At 43.7% G+C, this 26,883-nt stretch overlaps 1 protein-coding gene across 3 annotated transcripts; it reads right to left on the reverse strand.

Annotated features, from left to right (window-relative positions):
• Positions 1 to 26,883, reverse strand: DNAJC7 (DnaJ heat shock protein family (Hsp40) member C7). Of its 3 annotated transcripts, XM_019667016.1 has the most exons (15): positions 26,530 to 26,618; positions 22,166 to 22,324; positions 15,067 to 15,155; positions 14,211 to 14,335; positions 13,699 to 13,812; positions 12,959 to 13,033; positions 9,336 to 9,454; positions 8,312 to 8,465; positions 7,652 to 7,816; positions 6,726 to 6,817; positions 3,701 to 3,774; positions 3,142 to 3,288; positions 2,836 to 2,988; positions 788 to 850; positions 1 to 345 (listed from the first exon to the last, which is right to left on the reverse strand). In XM_019667016.1, exons 2-15 carry the CDS (start codon positions 22,192 to 22,194, stop codon positions 308 to 310), a joined length of 1,437 nt encoding a protein of 478 aa, XP_019522561.1. In that variant the 5' UTR covers positions 22,195 to 22,324; positions 26,530 to 26,618; the 3' UTR covers positions 1 to 307. The 3 variants fall into 3 exon arrangements, with proteins under 3 accessions (XP_019522561.1, XP_019522560.1, XP_019522562.1); XM_019667015.1 differs by lacking the exon at positions 22,166 to 22,324 and having other exon boundaries at positions 26,530 to 26,883; XM_019667017.1 differs by lacking the exons at positions 22,166 to 22,324; positions 26,530 to 26,618 and adding an exon at positions 26,243 to 26,341.

Here is a 26,883-nt window from a genome sequence, read left to right on the forward strand (position 1 = left end):
CCAGAGTAAAGTGCCAGAAAGGGTCAAAACATTTTATTCTCTTAATTTTTTTCTTTTTTAATAAAGTTAAACAGTAAAACAAAAATTCACAAGCTGCCTCCCTGTCCACCCCCCGCCTCCCTCCCCTCCCCGCAGTCTTCGGCGCTGGCTCCCTTTCCTTCACCCCACTCACAGACACAGGGCATCCAACTGAGAAAATGAAACTGCTCTAAGTACATGGAGACATGATGAAGGGAGGAGGTGAATTGTGTCCACATTCAAGGTTACACTGAGCAAGTCTGCATTTGCTGGGTTCCGGATGATTTCATTAGCCAAACTGAAAGAAGAAATTCCCTGGACCAGATGCTGTAAGGGAAAGAAGGGCTTGTGAGCTGACTGGGTTTTCCAGGGAAGATCACTTTGCTCTGATTATGGTAAAGTCTCCAAGGGCTGCTTCCAACTCAGAGAGAGAGACCTCTGAGGGTATCAAACAGTCTGGGCCCTGGGGTGGAAGGGAGCTCATGAGCCTGTTGGGCAGCTTCCAACACCTTCCCTCATGCAGAGAAGCCTGGGTGCCGGGCAGCTTACTTAGTGCTGCCTCCCTGGCTCCCTGGCTCTGTGGCCCGAAGGTATGCCGGGAAGCTCCCCTCCCCCATCCTCAGCAACACCTGAGGGGACAGAGGCCCTGCCAGATGGGAACTCAGCTGCCTCCACTCATGAGCCCCCCTGACTCAAAGAGCTGCCTCGGCAGGCAGTTGCTGTGTCAGCTGGTGATACGGGAACTCCCAGGAACAGCGGGCACACCCACCTTCAAAGCTGAAGCCCCCAGGGCCACCGAAGAACGCCTTGAAGATATTGTTTGCATCAAAATCTGTGGAGCAAGGTGAGAAACAGGGAAGAAACAAAAAGGTGGAAAAAAGTGTTTGAAGGGGAACTTATCACAACAATGAGAATGGGTATCCAAAGCTTCCCCAGAGAGGATCATTCCCTCCTTTCCCAAAACTTCAGACTAGAGGTGAGCAAATCTGCCCCACCCTGTGCAAAACTTCCCACTCGATCCCACTCCTAGGGTATGCGCCCTTCTCTTTCCAAGTGCGCTGCCAAAGGAAAGCGTCCCTTGCCTCCACCCACTTTGCTGGCCCCCTTCTCCACAGCTGGGAATGCCACTGCACTACGGACAGACATTCCCCACACTGTCCCTATAGCGCTGGGGCTGCTACTGCAAAGGCTGAAACTTATCTGTCACTTACATACTACCAAGAATAAGACCAATGATTTATTATGTGTTTGATTCCATGCTGTGTCTAGGCTGTATGACAGGAAAAAAAAAAGCTGTAGTTTATTAAAGCACCTACTAGGTGCCAATCATGGTGCTGGGTACTTTCCATACATTATATCATTTAATCCTAATAAGTTTGTCAGGGTATTATTCCCAATTTATACTCAACAAAACATAAGGAGGGAGTTCAAGTACCTTGCCCAAGATTGCATGGCCAAAGCAACAGAACTGAAAACTCCAATTTGTCTGACTCCAGCACTTGACTCCTCGTCACCAGGCCACAGCAGGTCGGTCTGATGTCCCCACCCATGTGAGACTACCTAAGCTGCACAGATTTAGCGCCACCAGCTGATCCCACAGGCACACTGTGTCCAAAAGTGAATTCTTTGCCAGCATAGCTCCCTGGGTCCGCTCGCTCAGTGAATGGCCCCACTGAGTCAGCCATGCCGAAGCCATTCTCAACTGAGTCCTTTCCCAACACTCTCAGCAACCAACTCCCACTGAGTCCACCACTGTCTCCCAGCTGTGCCCTCCAGCCCTCCCCTATCTGCTATGACTTCCCTCCATTGCTACCTTCCACCTCTCCTTCCAAACACCTCTCCTCGCTGCCATCACAAATGTATTTCTAGAGCCTAAATCTGGTCCATAGCTCCCCTACTTAAAACGCTTCAATAGCTTTCGACTGCTTATAGCTGTTCTCAACTGCTGGGCAGAAAGAGCCATGTTTATTATTGGTAAGTCTAGGTTTTTAAGTCGCTCTCTCTAAAACGGAGAGGTCAGGATTATCTATATATCATCAATCTTATTTTAAATTCCAACAGGTTTTCTCAGTGGAAGGGGAAAGGATGGCATTAGAGACAGGGTCTGAGAGCCGGGCATAGTTCAGGGCCTCGTATCTTGGACAGCGCAGTGAGCACCGATGCTGAAAGCCGTTCTTTACTTCACTCGAAGTCTTTTGGGGAAATTGAAAACTGTGAGGGCGTACAGGAATGTGTGACGCACATAAAAATCAGCATACATTTTACAGTGGGGGACGAAAGAACTTCCAGCCAATAGGAAATACTCCTATTCCTTACTCCAGTCCCCAAGGCCTTCTGAGGTCCGCCCCAGCTACCTTCTGGCCTGGTGTCTCCCCGCTGCCTGCCTCAAGCACCCTCTAGCCTCCTAGACTGAGCCCCTTGCAGCTCCCAAGGGTGCTATGCCATCTGCATGTCCATGCCTTCTCTTGCTTATTCCTTGGTGCCTATTCTGCACCCTGGGTGCCTGCTACACCTGACTATACTGCCTGGATTCCATGTCTGTTAGATCAGGGGTCAGATTTGGTCTGTGGGCCAGAGTTTGCAAACCCCTAGTCTGGGTTCCCGGAGGTCAGGGAACCTGTCTGATTCATCTTTGTTATTTCCAGCACCCAACATGGTGCCTCACACATTACAGGTCTTCACCAAGGACGCACTTTTTGAATCACTCACTGCACATCACTGGCTGATTACACAGACTCTCCCTCTGGAGTGTCTTTTGAAAAAATTCTAACATCTCACAGCTGTCAGGTTCATCCCGGGCTGCCCCAACCAACTCACCACCCATATTCATGCCCTCCTCATCCAGGTCCTGTCCACTGTCATAGCGAGTCTTTTTCTTGGGATCAGAGAGGATGGTAAAAGCTTCTCCGACTTCCTTGAATTTTTTCTCCTCCTCCTTCTGAACTTCGGCACTGGCTCCACTGTGCCGATCTAAAGGGAGAAGTACAGGGAGACGTTCTCTCAAGAGTCACAGGAAAGAGCACTTTATGTCTGACTTTAGAATTTCGTACTCCCCAAAATCTGGAGCGCACTGAACTTAGCAACACCTTCTTCCCAGCTGCGTCCCCGCCCCCACGGCTCTACCTGGATGGTGCATCAAGGCCCGTTTCCGATACGCTTTCTTAATCTCATCCTCAGAGGCATTCTTGTCCACTCCCAGGATTTTGTAGTAATCTTTCCTCTTGCTCTTCTTCAATTCCAGCTGTGCATTCTTCAGGAGCTGTTTGTGTTCTAGAGGGAGACACGCGGCATCAGGCACAGATCGGATTCTGGCGTCCCTTACCAGGCCCCAGCCCAGACGCCTTCGGGTCAGAAGCCTTGTGAACATACCAGAGGCTTTTATGGTTTTTTTCTTTTTTCTTTTTTTTCCCCTGGAGATTAAAAACATCTACTCATCCTTAGGTTCCTCACATCAACCTCATCACACAGAAAAGAAAGCGGAAGTGACAGGGAGGATTTGGGACCAGAAAATAGGTGTCTTGTCCCAGACTCAGGATCTCTGTTTATTTCTTCCTGGCTGGTGATCCAATAAGCTCCAGCTACAACCCTGGTCCCTGAATCAAACTTCTCCTGTGTCCAGTTTTTGGGGCCTACAAGTAGGATCACACAGTTCCCTGAGAAACATGCTCCCAAATGCCTTTACCTTTTGTCTTTTCCGTCTGATACACTTTTTCATAGTCTCGCACTGCTTCTTCATACTGTTCCGTGTCCAAGTAACTGAGAAGGAAATACAGGGCAGTACAGTGACATAAATAGCAATAGCCTTCAGTATCACTCTAGCGGAAGAGGCATTGGCTCAAGCAAGAGATACAGGCTTTTGGTTGAGATGCTTCATGAAACAGGAGTCCTTAAGCTACAGCCGTGAGAAAAAATTAACTACCAGTAGCTCATGAAAAAAAGAGGTCTCATGCCACTTGCACCCAACCAGCAGTGATTTTCTGCTCTGAGCAGAAAGCAACCAAGAAGAGAAAGTCCTGATTTCACCAAGAGGCATCTGGCCTGCTTGTGTGGAGACACGGACTTGATTACTTGGTATTGAAACACACGCAAAAAATTATCAAGTGAGATCAATGGATATGGAAGAGTTTTGAAACCTATAGTGCCATAAACATGCAGGGCCAGCTCCAATCCAGGGTAGAAGTGGGATTAGTGAGCCGCTATAAGGATCAAGGTCAAGGTGGTGGCTGCTGGCAAATGCTTCCATCAAGACCAATCAATCTGAGAGTTGTAGGTGAGACAGAAAAAGACACTCTAAACTTAACAGGCTTGCTTCCATTCTGATAGCACAAATGAAAGGAGCGGCCCTGGCCCAAGATGGGAAAAATCGAGCTTGATAGGCTGACTGCCAGACCTAGAAGCAAAGCGCCATCTTCCGTGTCCTGATAAGATCACTGGCGCCAAGACTGGCCTACTGATTAAACAGACTGTGGCAGGAGTTCCAGAGACAGATACCACCACTGGAGAGAGGAGTGGGAAGCGACCACATGGTGCAGCTAGCTGTTGCACGACAGATTCAATTTACTCCAGCGCTCACATAGGCCTCATCTTCGCCAACACCACAGAGCCCCACCAGGCTCCAAGGCCAGGCAGAGGGACTGTTACTGACGCGGCTGACCAAAGACAAGCCCAACATCTCAGGCATCTCTGATTTCCTGGCAACATCTTGATTCACAATTTTAAAAAGATGATGAAATCATGTCCTGTGGACACAGGGCGCAAATGCTACTAGGAGCTCAGAGAACCCATTTACAGGATGAAGTATAATATAAACTGAAGTAAAAGAAAGTTGGTAACTGATAGCCCTAGGTGTAGAATGATCTGACAAACAAGCAACCATGCGGAACTTTCCAGGCCCATATGTAATGTGTTCAACAAGCTTATGTTACAGTGATTTGCATTTTCACTTCATACTTTCAAAAAAATTCTAGGACATCCTTACATTTAAATTTCTTTTTCTAAAGTTGAAGGAAAAGGAGAGAAGTAAGTAGAACTTTAGGGAAAACAAGAAACCCCAGCCCACGATGGGAGATGTAGCAAAGATATGACATCTCCCCAACTTTAGGGGTAAGTTGAGGCAGGCTGGGGCAGCAGTCGGGCCTCTGGGGAGGCTGTGGTCTGCGCTAATCTCCAATTCCTCTTGTTAATCATAGCTGCTTGAGGGGACTGTTACCAAGTTCTCAGCCAACTGTGCCAAACACTGCATGCTGTCACCTGTGGTGGGATCTCAAAGGCAGAGGCACTCAGAGAACAGTTCTGTTTCTACCACAAAGATAGGGAGTTGTCTGATCAAAGCAACTCCTGATTTTTGTTAATTGTACATATATGGAGAAAATAATCCTCCATCCCGTCATCCTCCAACAAATCAAGAACGTTCTGTTCTCTCTTTATTGCTGAGTATTCCAAAAGTGATACTGTATCATGTATCTAGACATACAGGCAATTCTTTTTTTGCTATTATTACAGATAAAACTGTAGTAAACATGTATACAGCATTTTGCATTTGTTAGATCTTTAGCTGGGTCAAAGGGTACTCCTGTCTTCCAAAGCTTCCACATTGTCTGCGGTGGTTTGCAAAAATGAGGTAAACAACTGACAGTTGCTCTCACAGAATCTGTAATATAATTCCGTGTGTTTCTGTTTGGCAGGCTTAATCATCTTAGAAATTCACTCACACTCACACACACCCACCACACACACCACAGTAGCAGTTTTCCCTTTTTACAAAAATGTGGATAATTTGGGAAAAACTAAATGGGAGGTTGGCCACGTTCTGCACCACGGATGAGACCCGGAAGCTTAAAGGACGACGGGCTCATCAGGTGTCAGTACAGCACCTGTTCTTTAGATGCCACATTTCATAACGAGGAAGGGAAAGGGTATTTAGAGGGTTGGTATACAACAAATAGGTCTTCCATCAGCAACTTTAATCATGGGAGGGTCTTCTCTGTCTGGGAAAGAATCGGAAATAAGAGAAGATGAGTTTTTGAGAGGGGCCTTGCTAATGTTCCTGTGTGGAGAAGAGTAATATGAACAAGTATGCTGAGAAGCACCCCAACTCTGAAGGCAAATCTGGGCACTAGAAGCAGGCATATCCTGGCTCGGAAATCACCTAGCCAGACAGGGGTCCTTCGAAAGGGGGTTCCTAATACTGCTGGGAAGCTGGATTAGATTAAATTCCTCCTAACTTGAAGACTGTCTTCTCTAACCCAGAAACAGGATAAACATGACTCTCAACAGTCTCCAAGAGATACTTCATTTCTTCTTCTTCCAAGCACCACCCATTCATCCAACAAAACATTTATTGAGTGAGCACCTACTATGTGCCAAGCACTGTGCCAAGTTAGAGCAGAAGTGTACAACACGATACAAAATCTCCAAAGGAAATGGATTTAAACTTTTAACAAAAGGAATTTGGGTCAGGCATCAGAGGAAACTTACTGACCGTGAGGGGCGTAAGACACAGGCATGGGAGACTGAGGGAGCTTGTGCAATCTCCTCCGCTGGGGGTCTATAAAGATAGTCTAGGGCTGGAGCAATCCCACCTAGAGGCAGGGGGAAGGACCAAATGACCTCACAACATCCCCGGGGCTGCTTCATCATCCATAATGCCATTCCCCTGGCAGGCCAGCAGCAACCCCCTCTTCCCCTCACCCACCAGAGGCACTCACCACTGAGCTCTTCTCAAGTAGGCTTTTATATAAGTGTCATCGAGCTTCACTGCATTTGTGCAGTCTTCTATTGCATCATCTAGTTTCCTAAGCTTCAGGAGAGAGAGAGCAGTCATACTTCACATTGCGGTGATTGAGGGAGCCCAGAAGCTGTGTGCATGGCTTCAACATTCTAACAGGATCAGTCCTGCGGGCTCCCTAACTATCATACTTGTTCTCGGTCACTGGGAAAGCCAGAATCTCACAGGGCTAAGGATACCAAATTTGAAATTGGTTTCTTTTCTAAGTAATGGAAGCCAGGCACACTTATCTACAAGGATAAAACCACCTCTACCATTCCAGATTAGTGCTCGGCCAAGACGTGGAAACAGTAAGGGTGGTTCCTGCCCTTCATGCTTCCGGAGACCAACTAGAGGGATCAGAATTATTGGAATTCTTAACAGCAAGGGCAAGGGGCCTACTCTTGTTTCTAATGGTGTGCAGGACCACAGGGGCACTCAGACTATTTTCAACTGAGCATGGTGACTGTCAGTTGTGCTGAAGAAAAACCCAAGCCTGCCTTATATTCTCACTTCCTCTAAATCACTCTTACAAAAGAAATAATCACTTGCTTAGGCAAAAAGCAACAATGTTTGCTAAAAAAAAATCATCCTAAAGCCTCCAGTCATTCTCTTATTGGAGGAAAGGGTCCTTGAGGAAGAACAGGTGGGACTATCCTTCCGAATTATCCCTCAAGTGCCCCTAAATTCCATAGAAAAGATAAAAGTTTGCCTCTCAGAAGGAAGTTCCTAACAAGTTGAGGCATCAATCCAAATAACTCTTCCTCCTGACATGTGGTTAACCCTCATTGGGCAGATTGCCCAAGACCTCTTCGATGTCCCTTAAAAATATCTCCATAGGCCCCAAGACCCAGACCAAGTGCTTACCTTGGAATTAACCGTACCCCGATTACAGTAGAGTTTAGCATTTGTTTTTATATTGTTGGGGTCTATCCCCAGGGCTTCTGTGTACAGTTCATATGCTAACTTGTAATTTCCTTCTTTAAAGGCTTTATTTCCATCTTCTTTCTTTGCTTTAAGTGCTTTAGCATTCTACAGAGAAAAGCAAGGGGAGGTCAGTGCACATCCAGAAAGCCTCAGGCCGCATTGCACAGAGAGGCCAGAGTCTATATCCAATTTCTTAGATCCCAGCAGGTTCGCATCACACAGCCCCCAGGGGATGCCCTGGGCTACGGGTACCTCACTGCGCTTCCTACAGAATAGATGGGGAACCAAGATTTACAAAAGAATTCCAAGGAGACCTGCGTTTCCTCGGCTCCCCAGCACAAGCATTACTATATTTTCTTCACTGAGGGAAGAACAAAAGACAAAAACACTTCAGACATTAAAAGGATCTGACCTTATACAATCACATTTACCTTTAGGCAAAAAGCAGCCCTGAAATCACTGCTAAGGACCCAGCATTCTGGCAAGGGGTGAAGAGAACTATCACGTTCCTTGTGATTCTAAAACCTTCCAATTCCAACTCTCTTAAAGACTCAAAAAGGAAGCTTTCTTTCCCACCCAGATCTGGTGCCTAGAACTTACTCTGCAAGCAACACAGGCCTTCTCGTGGTCAGGAGCCATCCTGAGAGCCTGTACAAAAAACTGAACCGCCTTCTCAATACAATCTTCATAATAAAGGCAAAGACCTCGTACGTACAGAGCATCTGCATTGGTGGAATCCATTCGCAAAATGTCACTGCAAGAGTCAGAAAGGGGCACAGTCAGCTGTGGTTTGGACCTCGCCACCATTCCCAACATTGGTGGCCACGTTTTCTTCTTAACCACGTGTCTAGTATGGAAAACACCCAAAAGCAGCCAGGTTCCCTAGAATTCTTCCCAAACCTTCCGCACATAAACTGCCTCTATTTATCTTTAATACGCTTATGTTTCTCAATCTTTATTAGAACAGGGGTTGGCAAACTACAGCCCACAAGGCCAAATCCTGCCTGCCACTGGCGTTTGTAAATAAAATTTGGTTAAAGCCTAGTCACCTCATTTATTTATCTATCATCTATGGCTGCTTTTACATAACAGCAAAGTTGAATAGCCACATCAGAGACTATATGGCTGGCAAAGCCTAAAATATTTACTATTTGGCCCTTTATAGAGTTTGCAAACCCCTGGAGTAGATAGGAAAGGATATTTTAAAAATAAAAACAAACAGGGCCGGCCGAGTGGCTCAGTTGGTTAAGAGCTCGCTCAAGAGTTTGAGCTCTGAGCAACAGCGGATCGATGCCTGGTCCGAGCTGAGCAGCCGCTGAGCTGCCAACAGGTGGCAGGATAGCTCAGCTTAAAAAAATAATAAAATAAATAAATAAAATAAAAACAAACAAACAAATGTACACATCTATCCTTTCACATACAGCTCAAGTACCTACTATATCCCTATATTCCCTATGCATTTTCAAATTCCATCTCATCTTTGGCTGTAAGTACCAGGAAGGTTCGCTTAGCCCTACCTGGCCTACCCACAGGACACGTGGTAGCTCCTGCTATAGAGAGCCACCAGACAGTACATGTCCTGTGGAATCTGGCATTTCAGTGCAGAACTGGCCTGGCTTTATACCTGGCCACAGACTGTGCTTCTGGATAACGACCCAGCATTGCTAAACATTCTGCTTTGAGGATTTTGAAGCGATGACAGGCAGGGGCAAATTCTAGGGCACGGTCCATGCAGAAAACCACCTACAGAAAGGAAGAAAGCAAATAAGGTTCATTATCCTGGATTCCAGAAACGTCTTTGTTTAAATTTGGTCACAGGCAACAGGCAGATTCAAAGGAGAGTAATAACAAAGTTTAAGAACATACCTAATTCATTTGATTAAACCATTGAAATGAGGAGAGCAGTTGATTCTGACAATAACGATGACAGCAAACATTTATTGAGTACTTTAATATTATTACCCTTATTTTACTGATGAGAAAACTAAAGCAGAGATTAAGTAACTTGTGCAAGGTCAACAAAGCTAGTAAATGATAAAAACAGGATTTGATCATAGACACTAGGACTCCAGAGCCTATAACCTTAATCACCATGCTAAGCTGTCTCCACAGTGAGTCATGTCAACAATGACTGTGATCAAAACTTATTTTTCTAGTGTAGAAACTATTACTTGCTGCTTTGCATAGTTCATCATGCTTAGCCTAGTAAGAAAAGGAGTACCAAAAATAACCTCGTACAGAAACACTGCTCTCTAAATTACTGAAATTGCTCAATCCTCTCCTTCCTGTGCCATGAACCTCACATCTCAGAGTACCTTGGTGGCCACTCTTATTTTAGTACAGAAATACAACAATAAAACAGTTCATTTTAAATGGTCCTAAATAGACTACATCAGATTATTATATCTAACATGGTGCTATACAAACCAAAAGCCAAGTCTGTCTCTCTCTCACTCTCTCACACACACACACACACACACACACACACACACACACACACACACACACAGAGGATTCACTCTTTCAGTTTCATAAAGGCTTTCCATATATTTCCATTTTCTCTTAGAAGTTTGTTCTCTGAGCTTTCACGTTTGGTTTAGCTGCTATTCCTGGAAGATCCTTGCTCAAACATATTCTCCTCCAAGAATAACTGACTGAGAGGAGAAATCTGTGGAGTTAAGGGACACCCATTCCCTCTAAGAAAATGGCCATGGAGGTTAGGAAAAGGCTGAAAACCTGTAAGCAGAAATAACAAATTCCATCCACAGAAGGCTGGTTAGATAACATAGACCTCCTTATAATGGAATACGATGTGGCTCTGAACTAGAACGAAGCAGTTCTCCATGTACTAACATGGAAAAGACTTCCGAATCCATCAAATGGAAAAAAGCAAGGTACGAGCTATGTATAATAGAACATATTATCTTTCAGGCAAAAAAATAAAATAAAAATTAAGAATCTGTATTTGCATTTGCTTACACATAGAGAACAAAACTACGGAAGGAAGTAGAAGAAACAAGAACAGCGGTTACCTTAGGGTTAGAACTAGGCAGGTGGAGGACAGTGTATTACCGAACATCTGTTTATACTTTCTAGCTTTTAAACCACAAAAAGCACCTATTTGAAAATTAAATTTAAAAGTCTGGGGAAGTAGGTAAACACGATGAACTGCTTCACTCAGTGTCAACAGAACAGTGGAGGGATGTCTCTCTTTCAATGGCACAGGTTACTGTCCTAGAAGTTCTAAAGACAGTATGAAAATTCAGGTATTATGCAGGGCAGAGTCACGGTGCTAATTTTTCCCCCTTAAGTGGAAAAAGAATGGGGTGGGGAAGCAGTCAGTCAAATTCTCAGCAGCCACACCCTGCTGCCTTCACAAGGTTCTATATGGAGATGGTTCTGTCATCGTGGGGGGTGTGAGTTGGAGGCTCAGCGCTTCACTTCCCACCCCCACTTCCCCATGACTAGGGACAGCTGCAGGCAAAGAAGATCTTTGTTTCTTCCAACTCATCTGTTTCGCCTGCCAGGATCATAATTCTTCATTTGTGATATCACCATGAGCTACAGTGGGGAGAGGGGGGCCTGGGATGTCACAAACAGAGGATTCTGTCACTAACTGGGGATTCTGGTTCCAGAGTGGGCAAGAGAGAAAAGAAACCCAAAGACCGCCTTTCGAGACAAAGCTTTTGCCTATACAAACCTCAGAAAACATGACAGGAGACAGAACTGCTTTCCAAACACACACACACACACAACAAAACTTATGAATCATACTACAAAGACACTGTGATTATTAAAACCAATGGACAGAAGAGGGATGCTAATAAGTTAATGCTGGGACTCTGCATAGCTAATCAGGTATATTTATTATCAAATAAAAGACCGTAACAATGTGTGACTTAAGAATGCTTTTTTTTTTAAGCTGAGCCATCCTGCCACCTGTCGGCAGCTCAGCGGCAGCTCAGCTCGGGCCAGGCATCGAACCACTGTTGCTCAGAGCTCAAACTCTTGAGCGAGCTTTAAGAATGATTCTTAACTGTACCTTTTTAATCAAAACGCATGGAGCAAATTCCCACATATGCAGTAACAACTGCATTCCTTGGATGGTACTCACGAACGTCTTTTAAGGGATCCTGAAAATCAATCCTGATCAGTGGTTTTTAACCTTTTTGGGGGCCATTTATCTCCCCTTTTGAAACTCTAGTAAAATCTACTTCTAAGTACTATCTAAAGAAGGGAGGCCTAATCACTACAAAGACATAGAAAGATATCTAGAACTTCTATACTTTCCCCATGCTTCAGACTTGTCGACCCCTTTGGATTTAAATTTCCAGGAACTGTCACACAGCCTCATAAAGGACAGTAGTGTGCTAGAGCTTTTGAAGAAAGGTCTAACATCAAAAAGGTAGTGATGACAGGTTAGGTAAATTCTATTCAGAATGTATAAGGCGCCTCTAGTTTTGATTTCTAGCTCCATCCAGTTCCCATAAAACAGGAGTTAAAGCTAGCTCTCTTTATTCAAATAAAAGGGATTATCCAATTCAATATTTAATTCCAACTGGCTTTTCTTTTTTTTCCTAAAAGCACACTTTTAGGCCACTATTTTACATCAAAAACAGAAAAAACTCAAGTAACAAACTCATTTTCCTTTTTATCATAAAGCTAAATATAATTAAGAAAAAAGTACCCTAGTAAAAAATAATTTTAAATGCTGGTGGGAATGCAAAATAGTACAGCCACTTTGGAAGACAGTTTGGCAGTTTCCTGTAAAACTAAACATACTCTTACCATACAATCCAGCAATCATACACTTCCTGGTATTTACCTAAAGGAGTTGAAAACATGTCCACACAAAAATCTGCACATGTAACAGCTTTATTCACAATTGCCAAAAACTGGGTTGTAACAAATGTACCTCCGGTGAGGGATGCTGACAATAGGGGAGGCTGTGGTTATGTGGGGGCAGAGGGTATACGGGAACTCTCTGCACCTTCTTCTCAATTTGCTGTGAACTTAAAACTGTTCTAAAAAAAGTTAGAAAGTCTTAAAAAAAAAAGTCAAAGTCAAATTAAAGTGATAATTTACTATCCTAGATCTTCTGTACCATACTACTCGTCTTAATTTCCTCTCTCCCTCTCTCTCTCTCTTTCTCTCTCTCACACACACACTCACACACACACACACACACACATACACACAGAGTGAGAAACGGTAGATGAGATTTATTTCCTCACGGTTATACTTTACCTTCCGAAAATCCCGCTTCTCATAATCCGTTTCTGCTATTTTCTCATACTCTATGACTGCATTAGCATTCTTGAACTATATCAGAAAATCAGATAAGGGAAAGTTTTAATGAAGGTGAAGATTCAACCACCACAAAAACCAGTAAGGCCTTGATGAATTTGTAACATCAAGAAAATCAGAACCACAGACTTTTCACAAATCAAGTTGGTGAAGATGCAGCCAAGACTCACTGAACAGAAAGGCTAAGGCCCAAACCTCACCCTCAGTGTGAACTTAAAGTCAGGAATATAAGAGTCATGCCTTGACATATACAAAATAAAGGCACGGCATTGTCAGGGACTGAGCAGAAGTTTGGAGACTCACTAAAATGCATCCAGGGGTAAACTGAGCATGTATGGAGATGGAATTATAATAAAACATATTCCACTTGCTACCAATTTAATCAGGAGTTGAAATTACTCAAATTCTTTAACCTTGCTCAAATCAGTTCTTAATGCATCAGCTTATCCCTCCAGCTGACTCAGAGACCTTCCAATTTTCACAGATTTCTAAAGTTGTAAAATCATATTTAAAACTCCTTTGACAGGTAAGGGAGCCGAGGCTCAGAGAGACCGTGAGCCAGTCACCCAGGTGTGGCTGATGGCAGAAGTGAGACTAGATCTCAGTTTTGACTCTCAATTCACTCTTCTTCCCAAACATACCACACCGCCTCTTTTGATCCAGACAGGACAGATCCATACCTCCTGCTGTGCCTGAGCATTTTTGTGATCCAGTTCTAGGGCTCTCTGGAAACTGCGACATGCCGCCATGGCATTCCCTAAAGAGAGGTGGCATTTGCCCTCTCGTAGATGTCCCTAGGAGAAACACAAAGAGGAAAGACAAGGCACATGAGTGGCCAAGCAGAAAGAAATCAACAGCAGCAACAAACACCCACACAAAACCCATACGGGATGAAAATGGCCAGAGCAGTGGTTCTCAGCCAGGGCTGAGTCTGCCTTTCCCGGGACATTCAGCAATGGTGGCAACATTTCTGACTGTTACAACTGGCGAGGGAGGGGGGGTGCACTGATACCTACTGGTTAAAGGCCAGGAATGCTGCTAAACATCCTACAACGTACAAGACAGGCCCCCACCCTCCGCAACAAAGCACTGCCTGGCCCAAAATGTCAATAGCGTTGACAATGAGAAAACCTGGGCTGGAGAAACTCAGCTGCAGCAGCTCAGTTCCTCCCCAAAGAGCCCTATCACATACCCGGACGAAACTGTCATCCAACCTCACTGACTGCTGTGCATCTCCAAGAGCTTCCCGGAACCTTCCGAGCATCATCAAGGTGGCTGCTCGATTTCCATAATAGCTAGCATTTTTAGGACACATATCTACAGGCAAGGCAGAAGGATGTAAAACAAAGTTTAGCATGGGTCATTGCTTCAAAAACTCACAGGCCATCTCTCTAAGAACTATATCGAGGCAATCAAACTACACTAGGAATGATGATACACTCTTTTTAAATGGCCATGGCCAAATTTTTTACTATCTGGGCAGATGGACAGCAACAATGATGCAATCAATTTAAAAAGAAAACAAGTTGTTAAAAAATCATTTATACTTAGCTCTAAAGTGCACTGAGTATCTTTTGAGGGAGGGGTCAGCATACTTATTTTCTTAATGAACTGTGCTTTATGTAATAAGATATGAAAAATGTATTTGCATTTGTTTACATGGGGGTGGGGAGCCTGTAAAGCAAGTCAGGTGAGAAAAATGCTGACACAGGATTAAAATATGCTGACAAATTAAGCTTGGAGGTAACTACGCCCTGACAATATTTACGAAGGCCATTTTTAAGACAGTAAATGAACTGAAAATGACCAAAATGCATTTAGGTGGGCATCTCCCTGCCATAATAGCTAGAATTCCTGGAATTGCTTTTAATTTCTCAAAAGAACCATTCACTTAAGCTAGAAAAAGTAATTCCCTCATGAAGTCATTAAACGGTGTTTACACAGTAACAGTTATCAATCCACTAGCAAAAGGCTACTTCTGAGAGAGGAGTTGTTTCTAACAGTATTTGGCAAATTGTTTTCCAGCATAAGCACCAGGTCCTTCTCACCTATGGCTTTTGTATAATAGTTATAAGCTTCATTGTAATCTTTCTTGGCATAGTATGCATTTCCTTGTTCCTTGAAAGACTCTGCTTCCCTGAAAAGGAAAGAGAAAGAGAGAATCAGGTTACTATCTATACCTAGGCAGTAACCTCTATCGCAGCGGTTCTCAACCTTCCTAATGCTGCGACCCCTTAATACAGTTCCTCATGTTGTGGTGACCCCCAACCATCAAATTATTTTCGTTGCTACTCTATAATGTAATTTTGCGACTGTTATGAATCGTAATGTTAATATTTTTGTTTTCCGTTGGTCTTAGGCGACCCCTGTGAAAGGGTCGTTCAACCCCCAAAGGGGTCATGACCCACTGGTTGAGAACTGCTGCTCTATAGTCTCATGGGAACAATCTTTGGTCTAGAGCCCCTGGCACATTGAGTTGAAAGTTAGTGTGATACTTGAAGGAATTTACAGATTTGTTCAATTGGCTGATGGACCAAAAGGAGGTGCTAGTGAAAGAATGCAGGTTGTTCAGATGCTATTTTTTGTTACTTAGATACATTCAAGCTAAATCAAGAAATCCTCTCATTCTCCTTACAACAGGCAAATTCAGACATTCTCTCACAGAGACCAAATCTTTATATTTCCTTTCCACCATGTCACAACTGCTGCCACTTGAGCAAACTTACAAAAAATGAGCTACAGGTAATTTCATTCGGGGGCAACTGATTTCTCAGTGTGAAGTGGGCCATTATCCTTAAGAGTTTTAATGATATCTTCTTTTGAAAAGTGGCTCATGCGTTTGTCACTGGAAGGACAAGCAGAGCAAAAACAGATGGCAAAGGAATTACAAGCATAGCATACAGATGTTTAAGATGGAGGACAAAGTTGAGTGACAGCGGAGATCAAGAACTTGGATGACAGGGAAATATGAGGCAGAGGCGCCAGTGCCATGCTCTAAGAAGTACCCATCTACTGGTGTTCCCTCTGCCCATCACATCTATCTGGGTACTTATTGCCCCCTCTAACATGCCTATAATACCTTGTAAACCACCAAGTGAGTAGTATAATTTTTGCCGTAACCCAAGATCCATTTTTTGAAGCTGTTTTATTAGAGAAATTGTACTTTCAAAAAGGAACAATGTTCTATCACTGGGAATTACATTCCTGACCAAGGAACTAAAATCAAATCATACACGACCAACAATGTTTTAAAAGAACTGGTAGATACCCAAAATCATTTTAATGACCAACTTGAGTGACAAAGATAATTCTTTGCCAAAATTATTACTGAAACGTAACTAAACATCTGAGCATTTTTGTGATAAAGAGTAATTTGTTTCTTTTCTTGTCCTCCACACATGCAAAAAAGAACTGCGTTCAAGAGCTGCCTGAAGTGGAGACAAAGGTACATAGTTCTTAACCTTGGTGATGGTATGGGAGTTTACATCGGGGAGATTTGTGATTTACTGTATTTCCCCATGTATAAGATGCACCTTAATTTGGGGGCCCGAAATTTGAAGAAAAAAAAAATGCATTACATAAAGTTATTGAACTCAAGTTTTATTCATCATAAAATTCATACAACTCCTTATCACTGTAAAAAAAAAAACTACCACTGGATAAGATGCACCCAGTTTTTAGACCCCAAATTTTTTCAAAAAAGGGTGCGTCTTATACATGGGGAAATACGGTCTTTACGGATGTATTTTAAACTACAAACTGGCAAAGCTGCCCTTTTATTGAGGCGATCGCCCTTTCCAGTCTTCTCCATCACTGACCTGATAAGCCCCGCTAACATGAAAAGGCTGCTAGACGAAAGGAGAAGGAAAATGGGACTGACCTATGAATGTTGACAGATTTGAACCGCGATGAATATAAATCTGTTTGAGTAATTTTATTATACCAACTGTCACAATGCTGTAAAGTGGCCATCTGCTATTAAAAGTCCTCAAGAAGGATGCCCCAACTGCAAGGCTTATGGGACCCACCACATGGTGCACACCATCCTGTAACTCAAAATGAAGCAAGGCACTATAAAAACTATGAGAGCCCATCCTTACAGAGCAGACATGCCAAGAGAATTGAATAAATGGCTTCCCCAACAATGGATGTCAGAAGCTGAGTGAAATTCCTGAAGAAATGGGAGTAGTAAATTCAAAGGATACATCAGGCCCGCACGGTACCTGGGAAAACCTAGGCTTCTCTTTGGTTGGCAAGTGGCTAAAAATACACAATTCCTTGAGGAAAACCAAAGGCATCTAAACACTTGGACAGACGTTGTGTCGACAGCATAAAGCTTGTTAGCCAAAGGTGAAACAATCTGTAGCATAACTGAAAGGTGCTCTGTCTCTTGGGAAACACTAATCCAATGGAGGCAGGGGAGTGCAGCACTGGCTTCTAGTAAAAACGCAAAGGGTGATTTCTGTGGAAGATTAGTGATAATCATTGAGACCAGGTACTTTCCATACATTATCGTCTTATCACGTGCATTTCATTATTCCCATTTTTCAAATTAAGGCTTAGAGGTTAAAACTGGCCCAAGGTCAGGATGTCAGCTCACATCTGTGAGATTCCAAAGCTGTGCACTTCCTACTATGCTATGCCTTCTCTCTAATGCTTACCTCTACCTACTGCCTAAGACTTTAAAAATTAATCTGTACCGCCAGAAACAAAAGACACGGGCAATGAATATGAATTTCTTTAAACTAAGACACAAAATAGCCCAGCGTATAAAATCCAACTTCAGAACTGCAACCTGGATTTAAACAAGCTAAATGACATTCCTAACAATTAGTCACAGAGAGAGCCGGTCTTCTTTCTCTTTAAGATGCAAGAGCTAGTGAACTGGACTTGGCCTCCCCCAAGAAGTGCATTTCATTTTAGTAAATGGTGAGTAGATTCCATTCTAGAGCAAACAAAGCGAGTAATGTAGAGTCAGCCCACAGCAGAAAGAACAAGAAGAATTGTGTTGTGACAAGTTACCATGTTTTTCACCTCACACTGCACAACATCAGGCCAGAATGAGCTATTCCCACACAACTGCCTCATGAAAAGGACTTATTTTCACAGAAACATGGTTGACTAACAGCTGCCTAAACAATGGTACTTGATGCTTTTAGGCTGAATGCTTATTTTTTGCCTCCAGGTCCAACGATCAAAGTGGAGTCCCTCCTTCAGTTTGAACCTCCCCACCAAATACACGACAAGCTTTAACCAATGGGCCTGACCCTGTGAGACCAGTCGAGGAAAGAGTGGATCTTTGGCATCCAGCACGGTAGCAGCAAGAACTGAACAACGCTGCGTCAGGAGCAATTCCAGGGTCAAACCCATTCAAGTCCTGCCCTGGGAGGTCTGAGAAAGGGCTAAAGCTTGTTCAAGTCATCCTTACAGCAAAGGGACTGAAGGATGCGATGTCAATGGCGTGGGACTGAAAAAGAAGAGCTGGTTAACCCTGGAAGTGAGGGCAATCTGGCGGTGGCGGCTGTCACTCCACTCACTGCCAAGGTCAATTCATTTGATAATCAAGTGAGGTTAAACCTACTAAAACACGTCAGTCCCAAGAAAGGAAGAACTAGGATGAACTGCATTCACTGGGACCATGTAAAAAAAGAAAAGGATTCCAAAAGGGACTAAATTAAACTACAGATTATCTTCTATGGCCACAAAATAAAATTCAGACTAAACTCTGAAATCTAATACCACAGCAAAATAGAGACTTGGCCATAACCGACCTGATGGCACTAGTAACAGCTATACTACACCTCTAGTGCTTTTTCAGATTCTCAAAGCATTTCTAATGAAAATCTTTGAAATGGCCTTCTGAAGTGGTTATGGTGATAACATGTGTCCTCCCACAGAGGCAGAGCTACCGAGGCACCCAAGGTGGCTGCACAGGTTTCCTAACTCTTAATTAAGAGTTCTATGCTTTCTCCTCCAGACCCTGTTAAGTGTCAAGGTCTTTAGAATAAAACTAATTTATCCAGTTCCATAACCAGTCCTTGGGTCAACTCTAAGCAGAATTAGCTTTATCTCTCTGATTCACCAAAAGATACTGGAAATGACTTTACTTCTGTCAAACCATTCCTTTCACTTTAACAGCCAACAACAAATTCTTATGAAAACAACTACTGAAAAGTTTTCAAAAATTCTGTCTTCTTTGGACACGTGAGAGGGTCTCCTACAACAGGAGCAGTGCTGGAGGGCTGCGGCAGCCCTCCCTCAGACAGATAGAGGGAAGGAGAACACGTTCCACTCTTGGTCTGCTTTGCTATTTTAAAAATGCATTTCTTTGTTTTTCAGATATCACTTTATCAGTCAGAAAACTGCAGCTCTGCAAACCTGCTCTTCTGCATTACACGTGTATTAAAAATCTGTATATCCTCTGATCATACAGTCACATTCTCTCTCCCAGTTTAGCACTCACTCATCACAGATGCTAATTACTCCACAAACCCTGCCAAGGGAATCATTTGGTATCACACAGGTCTTAGCAGGGCTCAGCATCATGTGATCTAATAGACAACTTGGGCTTCGGCTCACCAGCCAACTTTGCACGTTTACAGCTCAGCTAAATTAAAAACACATTAAAACACCATAGTTGACATTGCAATGTGCCCCAAATTAGATGCCCTATAAAATTTCTATTTTCTCTCTATAAATACTTCCAAGTTGTACATTTAAGCAAGATCTTTTGCCTTAGGCCAACCAGTCTATCTTTTAGCAATTAAAGAGGTATTCAGAAATTTTAATCAGCTTTCACTAATGCAGGATTCGTGGGGTGGTAGTTTTTGAAAAACATCCTCCGTGTGGCTGGGTTTGGCTTTGCCCTGGAACTGCTTCACATACTGCTTGTTAGTAGATTATTAAAATAGGGATGAAATACTTCATCATTCCTACAGTATCATTTGAAGATGTGTTCCACCTCAGGGCATGAAAATCAAAGTCCAGCATCGTTTCACTATTCTGCAACATTCTTAACCTAGGAAATGCTGATTAGATTTTTATATGACAAAAAACCCCACCACACTGCTTTTATGTATTTCCAGTATTTGGCTAGAATAATATATTTTTAATGAAGTTCAGCTCTTCCGATAGCATTAATAATAGTTTAAATCAAAACAGATTGCAGCAGATTGAATAAGGTTTTTTTTTCATTTTCTTGGAAGAAAAAAAAATCTAGCTTTGCTAAAATTACAACTCAGGGCAAAATTATTTCTTTTGTTAGTACACAGGGGTGTTAGGGGCCTTTGATTTTGAAGACTATTTTATTGGCAGGAAGAACCACCTTTCCTTTTCTTACTCTCAGGCTAATAATAATATTTTATACTGTCAGTGAGCCAGTATCCTTTAGGCATTCCTACTATATTTACTACTTCCAAATGTCACCCTTACTCTATGATTGTTGCACCAATTTCTATTCAGTTAAATGTACTAATTGCCCACTGATCTAGAAATGTCCTCCACCCTTCAGAATTCATGGGATCTTGGCCAGCGTCAGAGTAGAAATTCCTTCCTGCTTCCCACAGACTGAGACCTCTTGTCCCCAAAGGCATGTCACAGGGCCTGTTTCATGTTGTACTCTCTCTGACCTTCATGACAGAATAAAGTAAAAGGAGCCCAGAAGTCTAACTTTTATTCCACCTTACCAAATACATATTATTCTCTTTCACTTTTATCTTATAACTAGTCAAGGGGTGAAACATCAATCTGAGTTTCAGAGATAAGTTTTAATAGAAGCCACACGTGACTTAGTACAATTCCACAGATTGAGTGCTTGATAAATGCAAGGTACTGCACGCTGACTACAAATAAAGGCTTAATAATAGTCCAGAGAAAACAGAGAGCGGGCTCTGTCCAATTGCTACCTGTTAGGAAAGGTGGACACCCCAGCTTCCTTTACCCAATTTCCCACAGAGTAGACCGCTTCTGCTTTCACTTTAAAACACCTGCCCTCCCCAAAAGAGGCGCGATGAAGAGCAAAACTTACGAACATACCAATTCAAATTGTTTTCTGGCTGGATATTCAGAGGGAAGCCTCAACAAGGGCACAACCAGAGGGACCAGGAGGACCAAGTGGAGTCACAGATCCAGTTTACACAAGGCAGCAGCACTCTCTACTGCTCAAGTAGGGAAGGACGCCAGGCAACATGCTGGAGTTGGCGCTCTCTCATTCGTTAGGGGGTGAGGGGGTGGGGGTGGGGGGCAAGAAACCAATCAATCTGCATGGACATCCCAGCAGTAGAGGCAGAAGGATATTCATTCCTACAGCAACAGCTGCTTCAGCTGTGAGTTATAAACTTATGCTAGTTCCTTAGGTGGAAGATGTCACAATCTGTGGCATCTACCTAACCTTCCATTATCCCTGGGGAAAGGACACCCAACCATCAAGCTGCTTCTGAGAAACAAGCTTCCCTGAAGACACTCTGAGGCTTTTCAGGATTAGCCAGAGGCTTGTTTTCATAACATATCTCAAAACCCACCATTTTCTATTCCTTGGTTCCCCATTCTACGACATCTCCCACCCTCATGGGGATACTAGCACCCATCAAAAATATAGAAATGAGGAACTATAAGAAAAAGGTTGCTTTCTGAAGTTTTGTTTTTGGGGGGGAGAGGATAAAGATGGGAACCAGAGTAGGGAATCTGGATTTTCAACTGGTATTTGCTTCCAAAATTCTCTAGGTTCCTCAAGTTCAACAGAAAACTGCCTGAGAAAGAACTCTCATGACAGAAGCTCCAACAATGCTTGCCTCACTGCCCCGCACCCCCACCCCGACCCAAAGCTTAAGACTAGAATCAGGAGAGATGGTTCACATTTTGCTTATCCGGCAGTCTGGCCTTCCCCCACACACATTAAGTTATATGTCAAAAGAATATTAGGTCTCAGAATCAGACTTTAAAAGTCAAATATTTCTCCTCATATGGCCATTCTCAAAAGCCTCAACCACTCATAACCCTGCCAATGGTGGGGTAAAAGACAGGAACTGCCGTTTTGATCTGGCTGGGGAGAAAAACATGGTCAATCCAATAAAATGAATAGACTACTGGGATAACGTGCACTCTGAATCCTGCTCTTACTGCTGAAATTCAGACAGTTTAAAAGAATACCTGGAACGACCTCTAAGTAACTTCCACATCACTCAGCACTGGAGAAAGGGGACCAAACATTAGTGGAGTAAGGGAGAAATGGGCTCTCAGAGGGACTTTGCATCAGATCACAAGGCTCCTAGGCAGCAGATGACCATTGTTCTCCAATCTTCTAAAGTCCTAGAGAAAGAAAGCAAACGCAAGTGCCCAGTACTCAGCTTTTTAAAACTTTTAAAATACTAGCTTTGATGACTAAACTAATCCCTGATTGGCTGGAATGTATGATACGCTGGGCTATAAGCCAATCAGAATTCTGGTCGTTGGGCATGGACTAGGCACCAGAGCAACTGCCACTCGGCCTAACATTTTATTAAAATCATTTAATTTACCTGGTTCTGGTTAATATGTAGATCCAAATTAGAGCAGAAAGGAACAGAGAGGCTCTTCCTCTGTATTCTACCTTTGCTCCAGTTATGATTATTTAACAATTTTGTCACTTGTTAATTAGGGTTCAATAAATTGGCTGGTATTCAGGATACTGTATTCCTAGGGTCATACCTTCCTTAACCATGATTTATTGGTTCCATCTCCCATTTCTTTATCTCTGACCTCAAAATGAAAACAAGAGTGGAGAGCAGTGTTTCTCACTCATCTGGGTTCAGGGTCAAAGATAAATTCCCACTCAACTTGCAGACTTATTGAAATGTCTAGCTACCTGCCCTAGAACCTCAAGAAAGTTTAGGGGAATAGATGCCTAAGAATTTAAAACAGGGTGAGGAAGAGGAGGAGGGAAAGGCATCCCACAAGCTCTTCACTGAAGACTACAAACTCCAAAATGTCCCAAGAAGCCTGTAAACAAACAGCAACTACAGCAGACCCTGGGATACAGATTCAGGGTTCAATGCTTCCCACCAACAATACGGGCAGAGAAATAAAAGGCAAAATCCACAAAGGCTTTACAATACCTAGGTACTAAGAAAGGGGCTACAAATAATTGTTCTTGCTTGCGTCCATCAGGAAAAGATACAGAGGAGTTAAGATTATCGGCTCAAGTAATCAGGTAAGGATGTCCTGGCTCCTCAGTCTATGGTTCCCATTGGTTCCTTTAGGCCTCACTGTCCAGTGGTGCCAGGCACACGCTGAGACACAGAAGTGTTTCTTTCCTCTATTAGCGAACAACATGAAATCCTTTGATTTTACAATACAGACCTCTGGAGACCAAGCAGCTCCCCAGCCCCGGAAATGTGACCAGAGCCTTCACTCCAGAAAGGTATTCATATACTGGGTAAAGGAATCAGCAACTTCCCAGGAAAATGTAAGGCTTTAAATCAGCTGAAACGTAAAAGCTCTGAAATTAGCCCTCTGGCTCCCAAGTCACTTTATCTGTTCTGGTGGACAAAGAGAAATAAATTTCCAAGTACAGAACGCTGATCTATTTTGGAGTGGCAAGTAATACATTTTTTATTTTAGCCTCTCAGCTGCTACGGGGGACAAAGAACTTTGTCAGAGTGACAGGCAAAAAAATGAAGTCTATTTCTTTTCTCTTTAGAGGCACTAAAGCTAAGGAAATAAAACATGCAGCCATTTAAAATGCTGTAATCATGAGGTCTAGTGTCTTGAAAGCTCCAATCATTTTGCCCCCTGTGGAACTGTAACAATTTAGAAGCGCAGCAGGATGTCCCTTAGCCAATATGCAAGGAAGGAAGGACTCCTTGCTGTGCTTCACAAAAACCCAAGAGGCCCATCAACTCTCAGTGTCCCCAAGTGAACTGGTAGTAGCACTGTAATGAGAGACATGAACTTGGCCAAATGACAAACCAAGTCAATTGTAAAGGGCACTTGTAAGCGATGTCCCCATCCCTGCCCTCTGCTATGACTACATAGGATTCCAGGATACATGAAAAATATAAACAACCTTCTTCCAAAACTTCTAAATTCCCACTCCATTTTCAGCATTGGAAAACCATACATAAATAAGGCTTTTTGTTACTAACAGATCCCAATATTTACCCCTCGAAGGATGGAAGAAAGTTAAACTGTAATTTAAAATTTCTTCCCTATTTTCCTTTTAATTTGTTCACCTAAGTGGAATATAATAAGCATCTATGTTTTAGTATACCTAAAAGAGGTCTATATAAATATGTGTAACATATAAGTCTATTTGGTAAGAATGCATTTTTCATAGTTATTTTAATTATTTATTTAATTTTAAGATTTTATTGGGTAACTGTGGAAGGGAAACAGCCAAGTTGTTGTCCATCAATCTTAGCTGTGGAGGGCGCAGCTAGCTCAGCTCAAAGTACAGTCGCCATCTGGCCGCAGCTCACGGTGTCCTGTTCAATCTTAGTTGGCGAGGGGGGGTGAGGGGGTACAGCCCACCATCCCATGCGGGAGTTGAACCGGCAACCTTGTTGTTAGGAGCACGTTCTAACCACTGAACCATCCTGCCGCCTGTTGGCAGTTCAGTGGCAGCTCAGCTTGGGCGCAGCTCACTGGCCCAGGGAATCGAACTGGCCACCCTGTTGCTCAGAGTTCGCGCTCTTAACCAACTGTGCCACATGGTTATTTTAAAATTATAGTTATTTTTTCTTAGTGGTAGATAAAATAATTGTGCATTTTACAACTAATGACATCTTAAATTTCATGAAATAAGGCAGTTAACATAAGTCAACATTCTCTTTCATTGTACTGCTACCAAATACCATACGCTTTTGTGTAATGTGGTCATGTTACAGCATTATCAGTTTCATGTTTCTTAATATACTTTCAGGTTCATATACTATATGATAGAATACCCTGTGAAGCCGTAATTTTATGTTTTAAGGAAAAGGATTTGCTTTAGATAGGGGACTTTGAACAGGAACCCAAATTAGGGACAGTCCCTACATCACAGATTTACGCTGAGTAAATGAGTTTTTTCAATTACATACAGCCCAAGACCCTATTTGTAGCACAAAGAACCATGGAACTGTTTCCAAATGAAATAAATCCTTACAATTAATTTAAGCTCTGTGTTGGGGGCAGTTTTATTTCCCATTTTGCAGTTCCTTAATGATGCTTAATTCTAAATACCTGGAAAGAATGAGGACCGATGTGAAAGCTCAGCAAAACTAAGGAGAGAGAGACTAGACTCTGGTATCCTGACTTGTCTGATATCCCAGGAACCTACTATACTTTGTCAAGTCCCTCAGCTCCCAACAGGTCAGGAGCTTGGAACCCTGGCTGCAGAAACTACCCTTAAGCTTGATAACTACTCATTCTGCCTCACTGAATACCTCTTATGTTTCTAACTTGGATAGCAAAAAAAAAAATCTCAGAATTCTGATTTCAGATTTCATGCACTAATTCTACATCAAAACTTCAAATCACCCAGACTGAAAACATAATGAAATGGGCTTGGTATAAAGATATGAAATCTGTGGGAAGGAGACTGAAGGGATTGTAGACAATCTGCACTGAAGGAAAGGGCTCCAAACTTCCAGAACCTTTTCGTTAATTTTGCTTCAGGGTTAAGACAAGTATGACTACCCACAACTGTGTTCCTACCCCATTTCCAACAACCTGCCTTAGCTGCAGCCAGAATCCAGCGTTCTCGAAAAACACTCACTCAGCAGCTCCCTTGGCTAGTCTGGACTGGCAATCTCAGAGCCACTGCGGCTGCCCGGTAATGCCAATAGCGCCCAAGGTGTTGCCCTCCTTGCTGCTTAAAACAAGAAAGCCGAGTCCTGGGAAGAGTGAGGACATAACTCGCGAGGGTACATGGAGGGATGGAGGAAGAGGAGTTTGAGGTGTACAGCATGAAACAAGCCCCTCACTCTTCTTTCTCTATCATCTTCGACTTCTGGGGTAACAGGGAGGGGGTGACGACCAGGTCAACGATGGAGACACAATCACCTCGGACCCAGACTAATGCTCCCTGGGATATAATTACGGAGGAAAAGGGGTAAAGAGCACGGACTGTGGAAATGCTAAGTGCTGATAGACAACAATGCATAGAAGTTAATAAGAGCTGGGGGTGGGGTAGGGGGGAGATGGGTAGGAGGCAATGTAAGGAAGTTGTCATTGTCGCCGCTCCGCCTCCCCCACCCCGCAACAGACCTCAGATACCCTCAGGAACCAGGTCTCCACCAAAACGATGACCTTCCTCTTTGCAGGAGAACGAGGCCGTGCCTCAACTCCCCAGCCAGGCGGAAGCAGGAGGGAAGGACCGACCTCCGCGAGCGCCCCTGCAGGGGGTCCATCCGGACTGGATCACAGATTGGGGGGGGGGTCTGCGGAGGGCGGGGCATCTTCTCAACAGCTAAGGGCTGCATCCTGGCAGGGACCGATTAACCGGAGCCGCGTACCTGAAGCTGCCCCCTTCCACTACCCTGCCACCCCGTTACCTCTTCGCTTCTGCGTTGTCGGGCAGCTCCGGCTCGGTCGCCGCCATTACCACATCGCACTCCGCGGCAGCCGCCATCTTACCGCCGAGACCAGAGAGCCGGGTGGGAGGCCGGCGGTGAAGAGCACTTCCGGTCGGAGCATAGAGCAGCTCGGCGGCGCTGCGCCCAGAGGGGCTCCCTCGGACCCGTCTACCAGCGAGAATCTCCGCTTCGGGCCAGAGCGGCCTCCCGCCCCCGGAGGTCCACGTTGATCTCCGCGCCGGGGCGGGGGCCCAGGGACGGTTCTTGTGCGTGGGGGGCGCCACTTTACCAGTGGGTCGAAAGGGGGGGTACAGGAGGGTGTCGCCTCTCTAG

Source organism: Hipposideros armiger, unplaced genomic scaffold, assembly GCF_001890085.2.
Source record: "Hipposideros armiger isolate ML-2016 unplaced genomic scaffold, ASM189008v1 scaffold_482, whole genome shotgun sequence".
NCBI classification, from domain to species: domain Eukaryota; kingdom Metazoa; phylum Chordata; class Mammalia; order Chiroptera; family Hipposideridae; genus Hipposideros; species Hipposideros armiger.

Excerpts from the sequence above, each read along its gene's own strand:
- DNAJC7 (XM_019667015.1), bottom strand. The coding sequence starts at position 26,606 with ATGGCGGCTGCCGCGGAGTGCGATGTGGTAATGGCGGCGACCGAGCCG. Across the intron at positions 15,156-26,529 it reads GACAACGCAGAAGCGAAGAG|GGAAGCAGAGTCTTTCAAGG; the intron begins GTAACGGGGTGG and ends TTTCCTTTTCAG. Across the intron at positions 14,336-15,066 it reads CTATTATACAAAAGCCATAG|ATATGTGTCCTAAAAATGCT; the intron begins GTGAGAAGGACC and ends CCTTGCCTGTAG.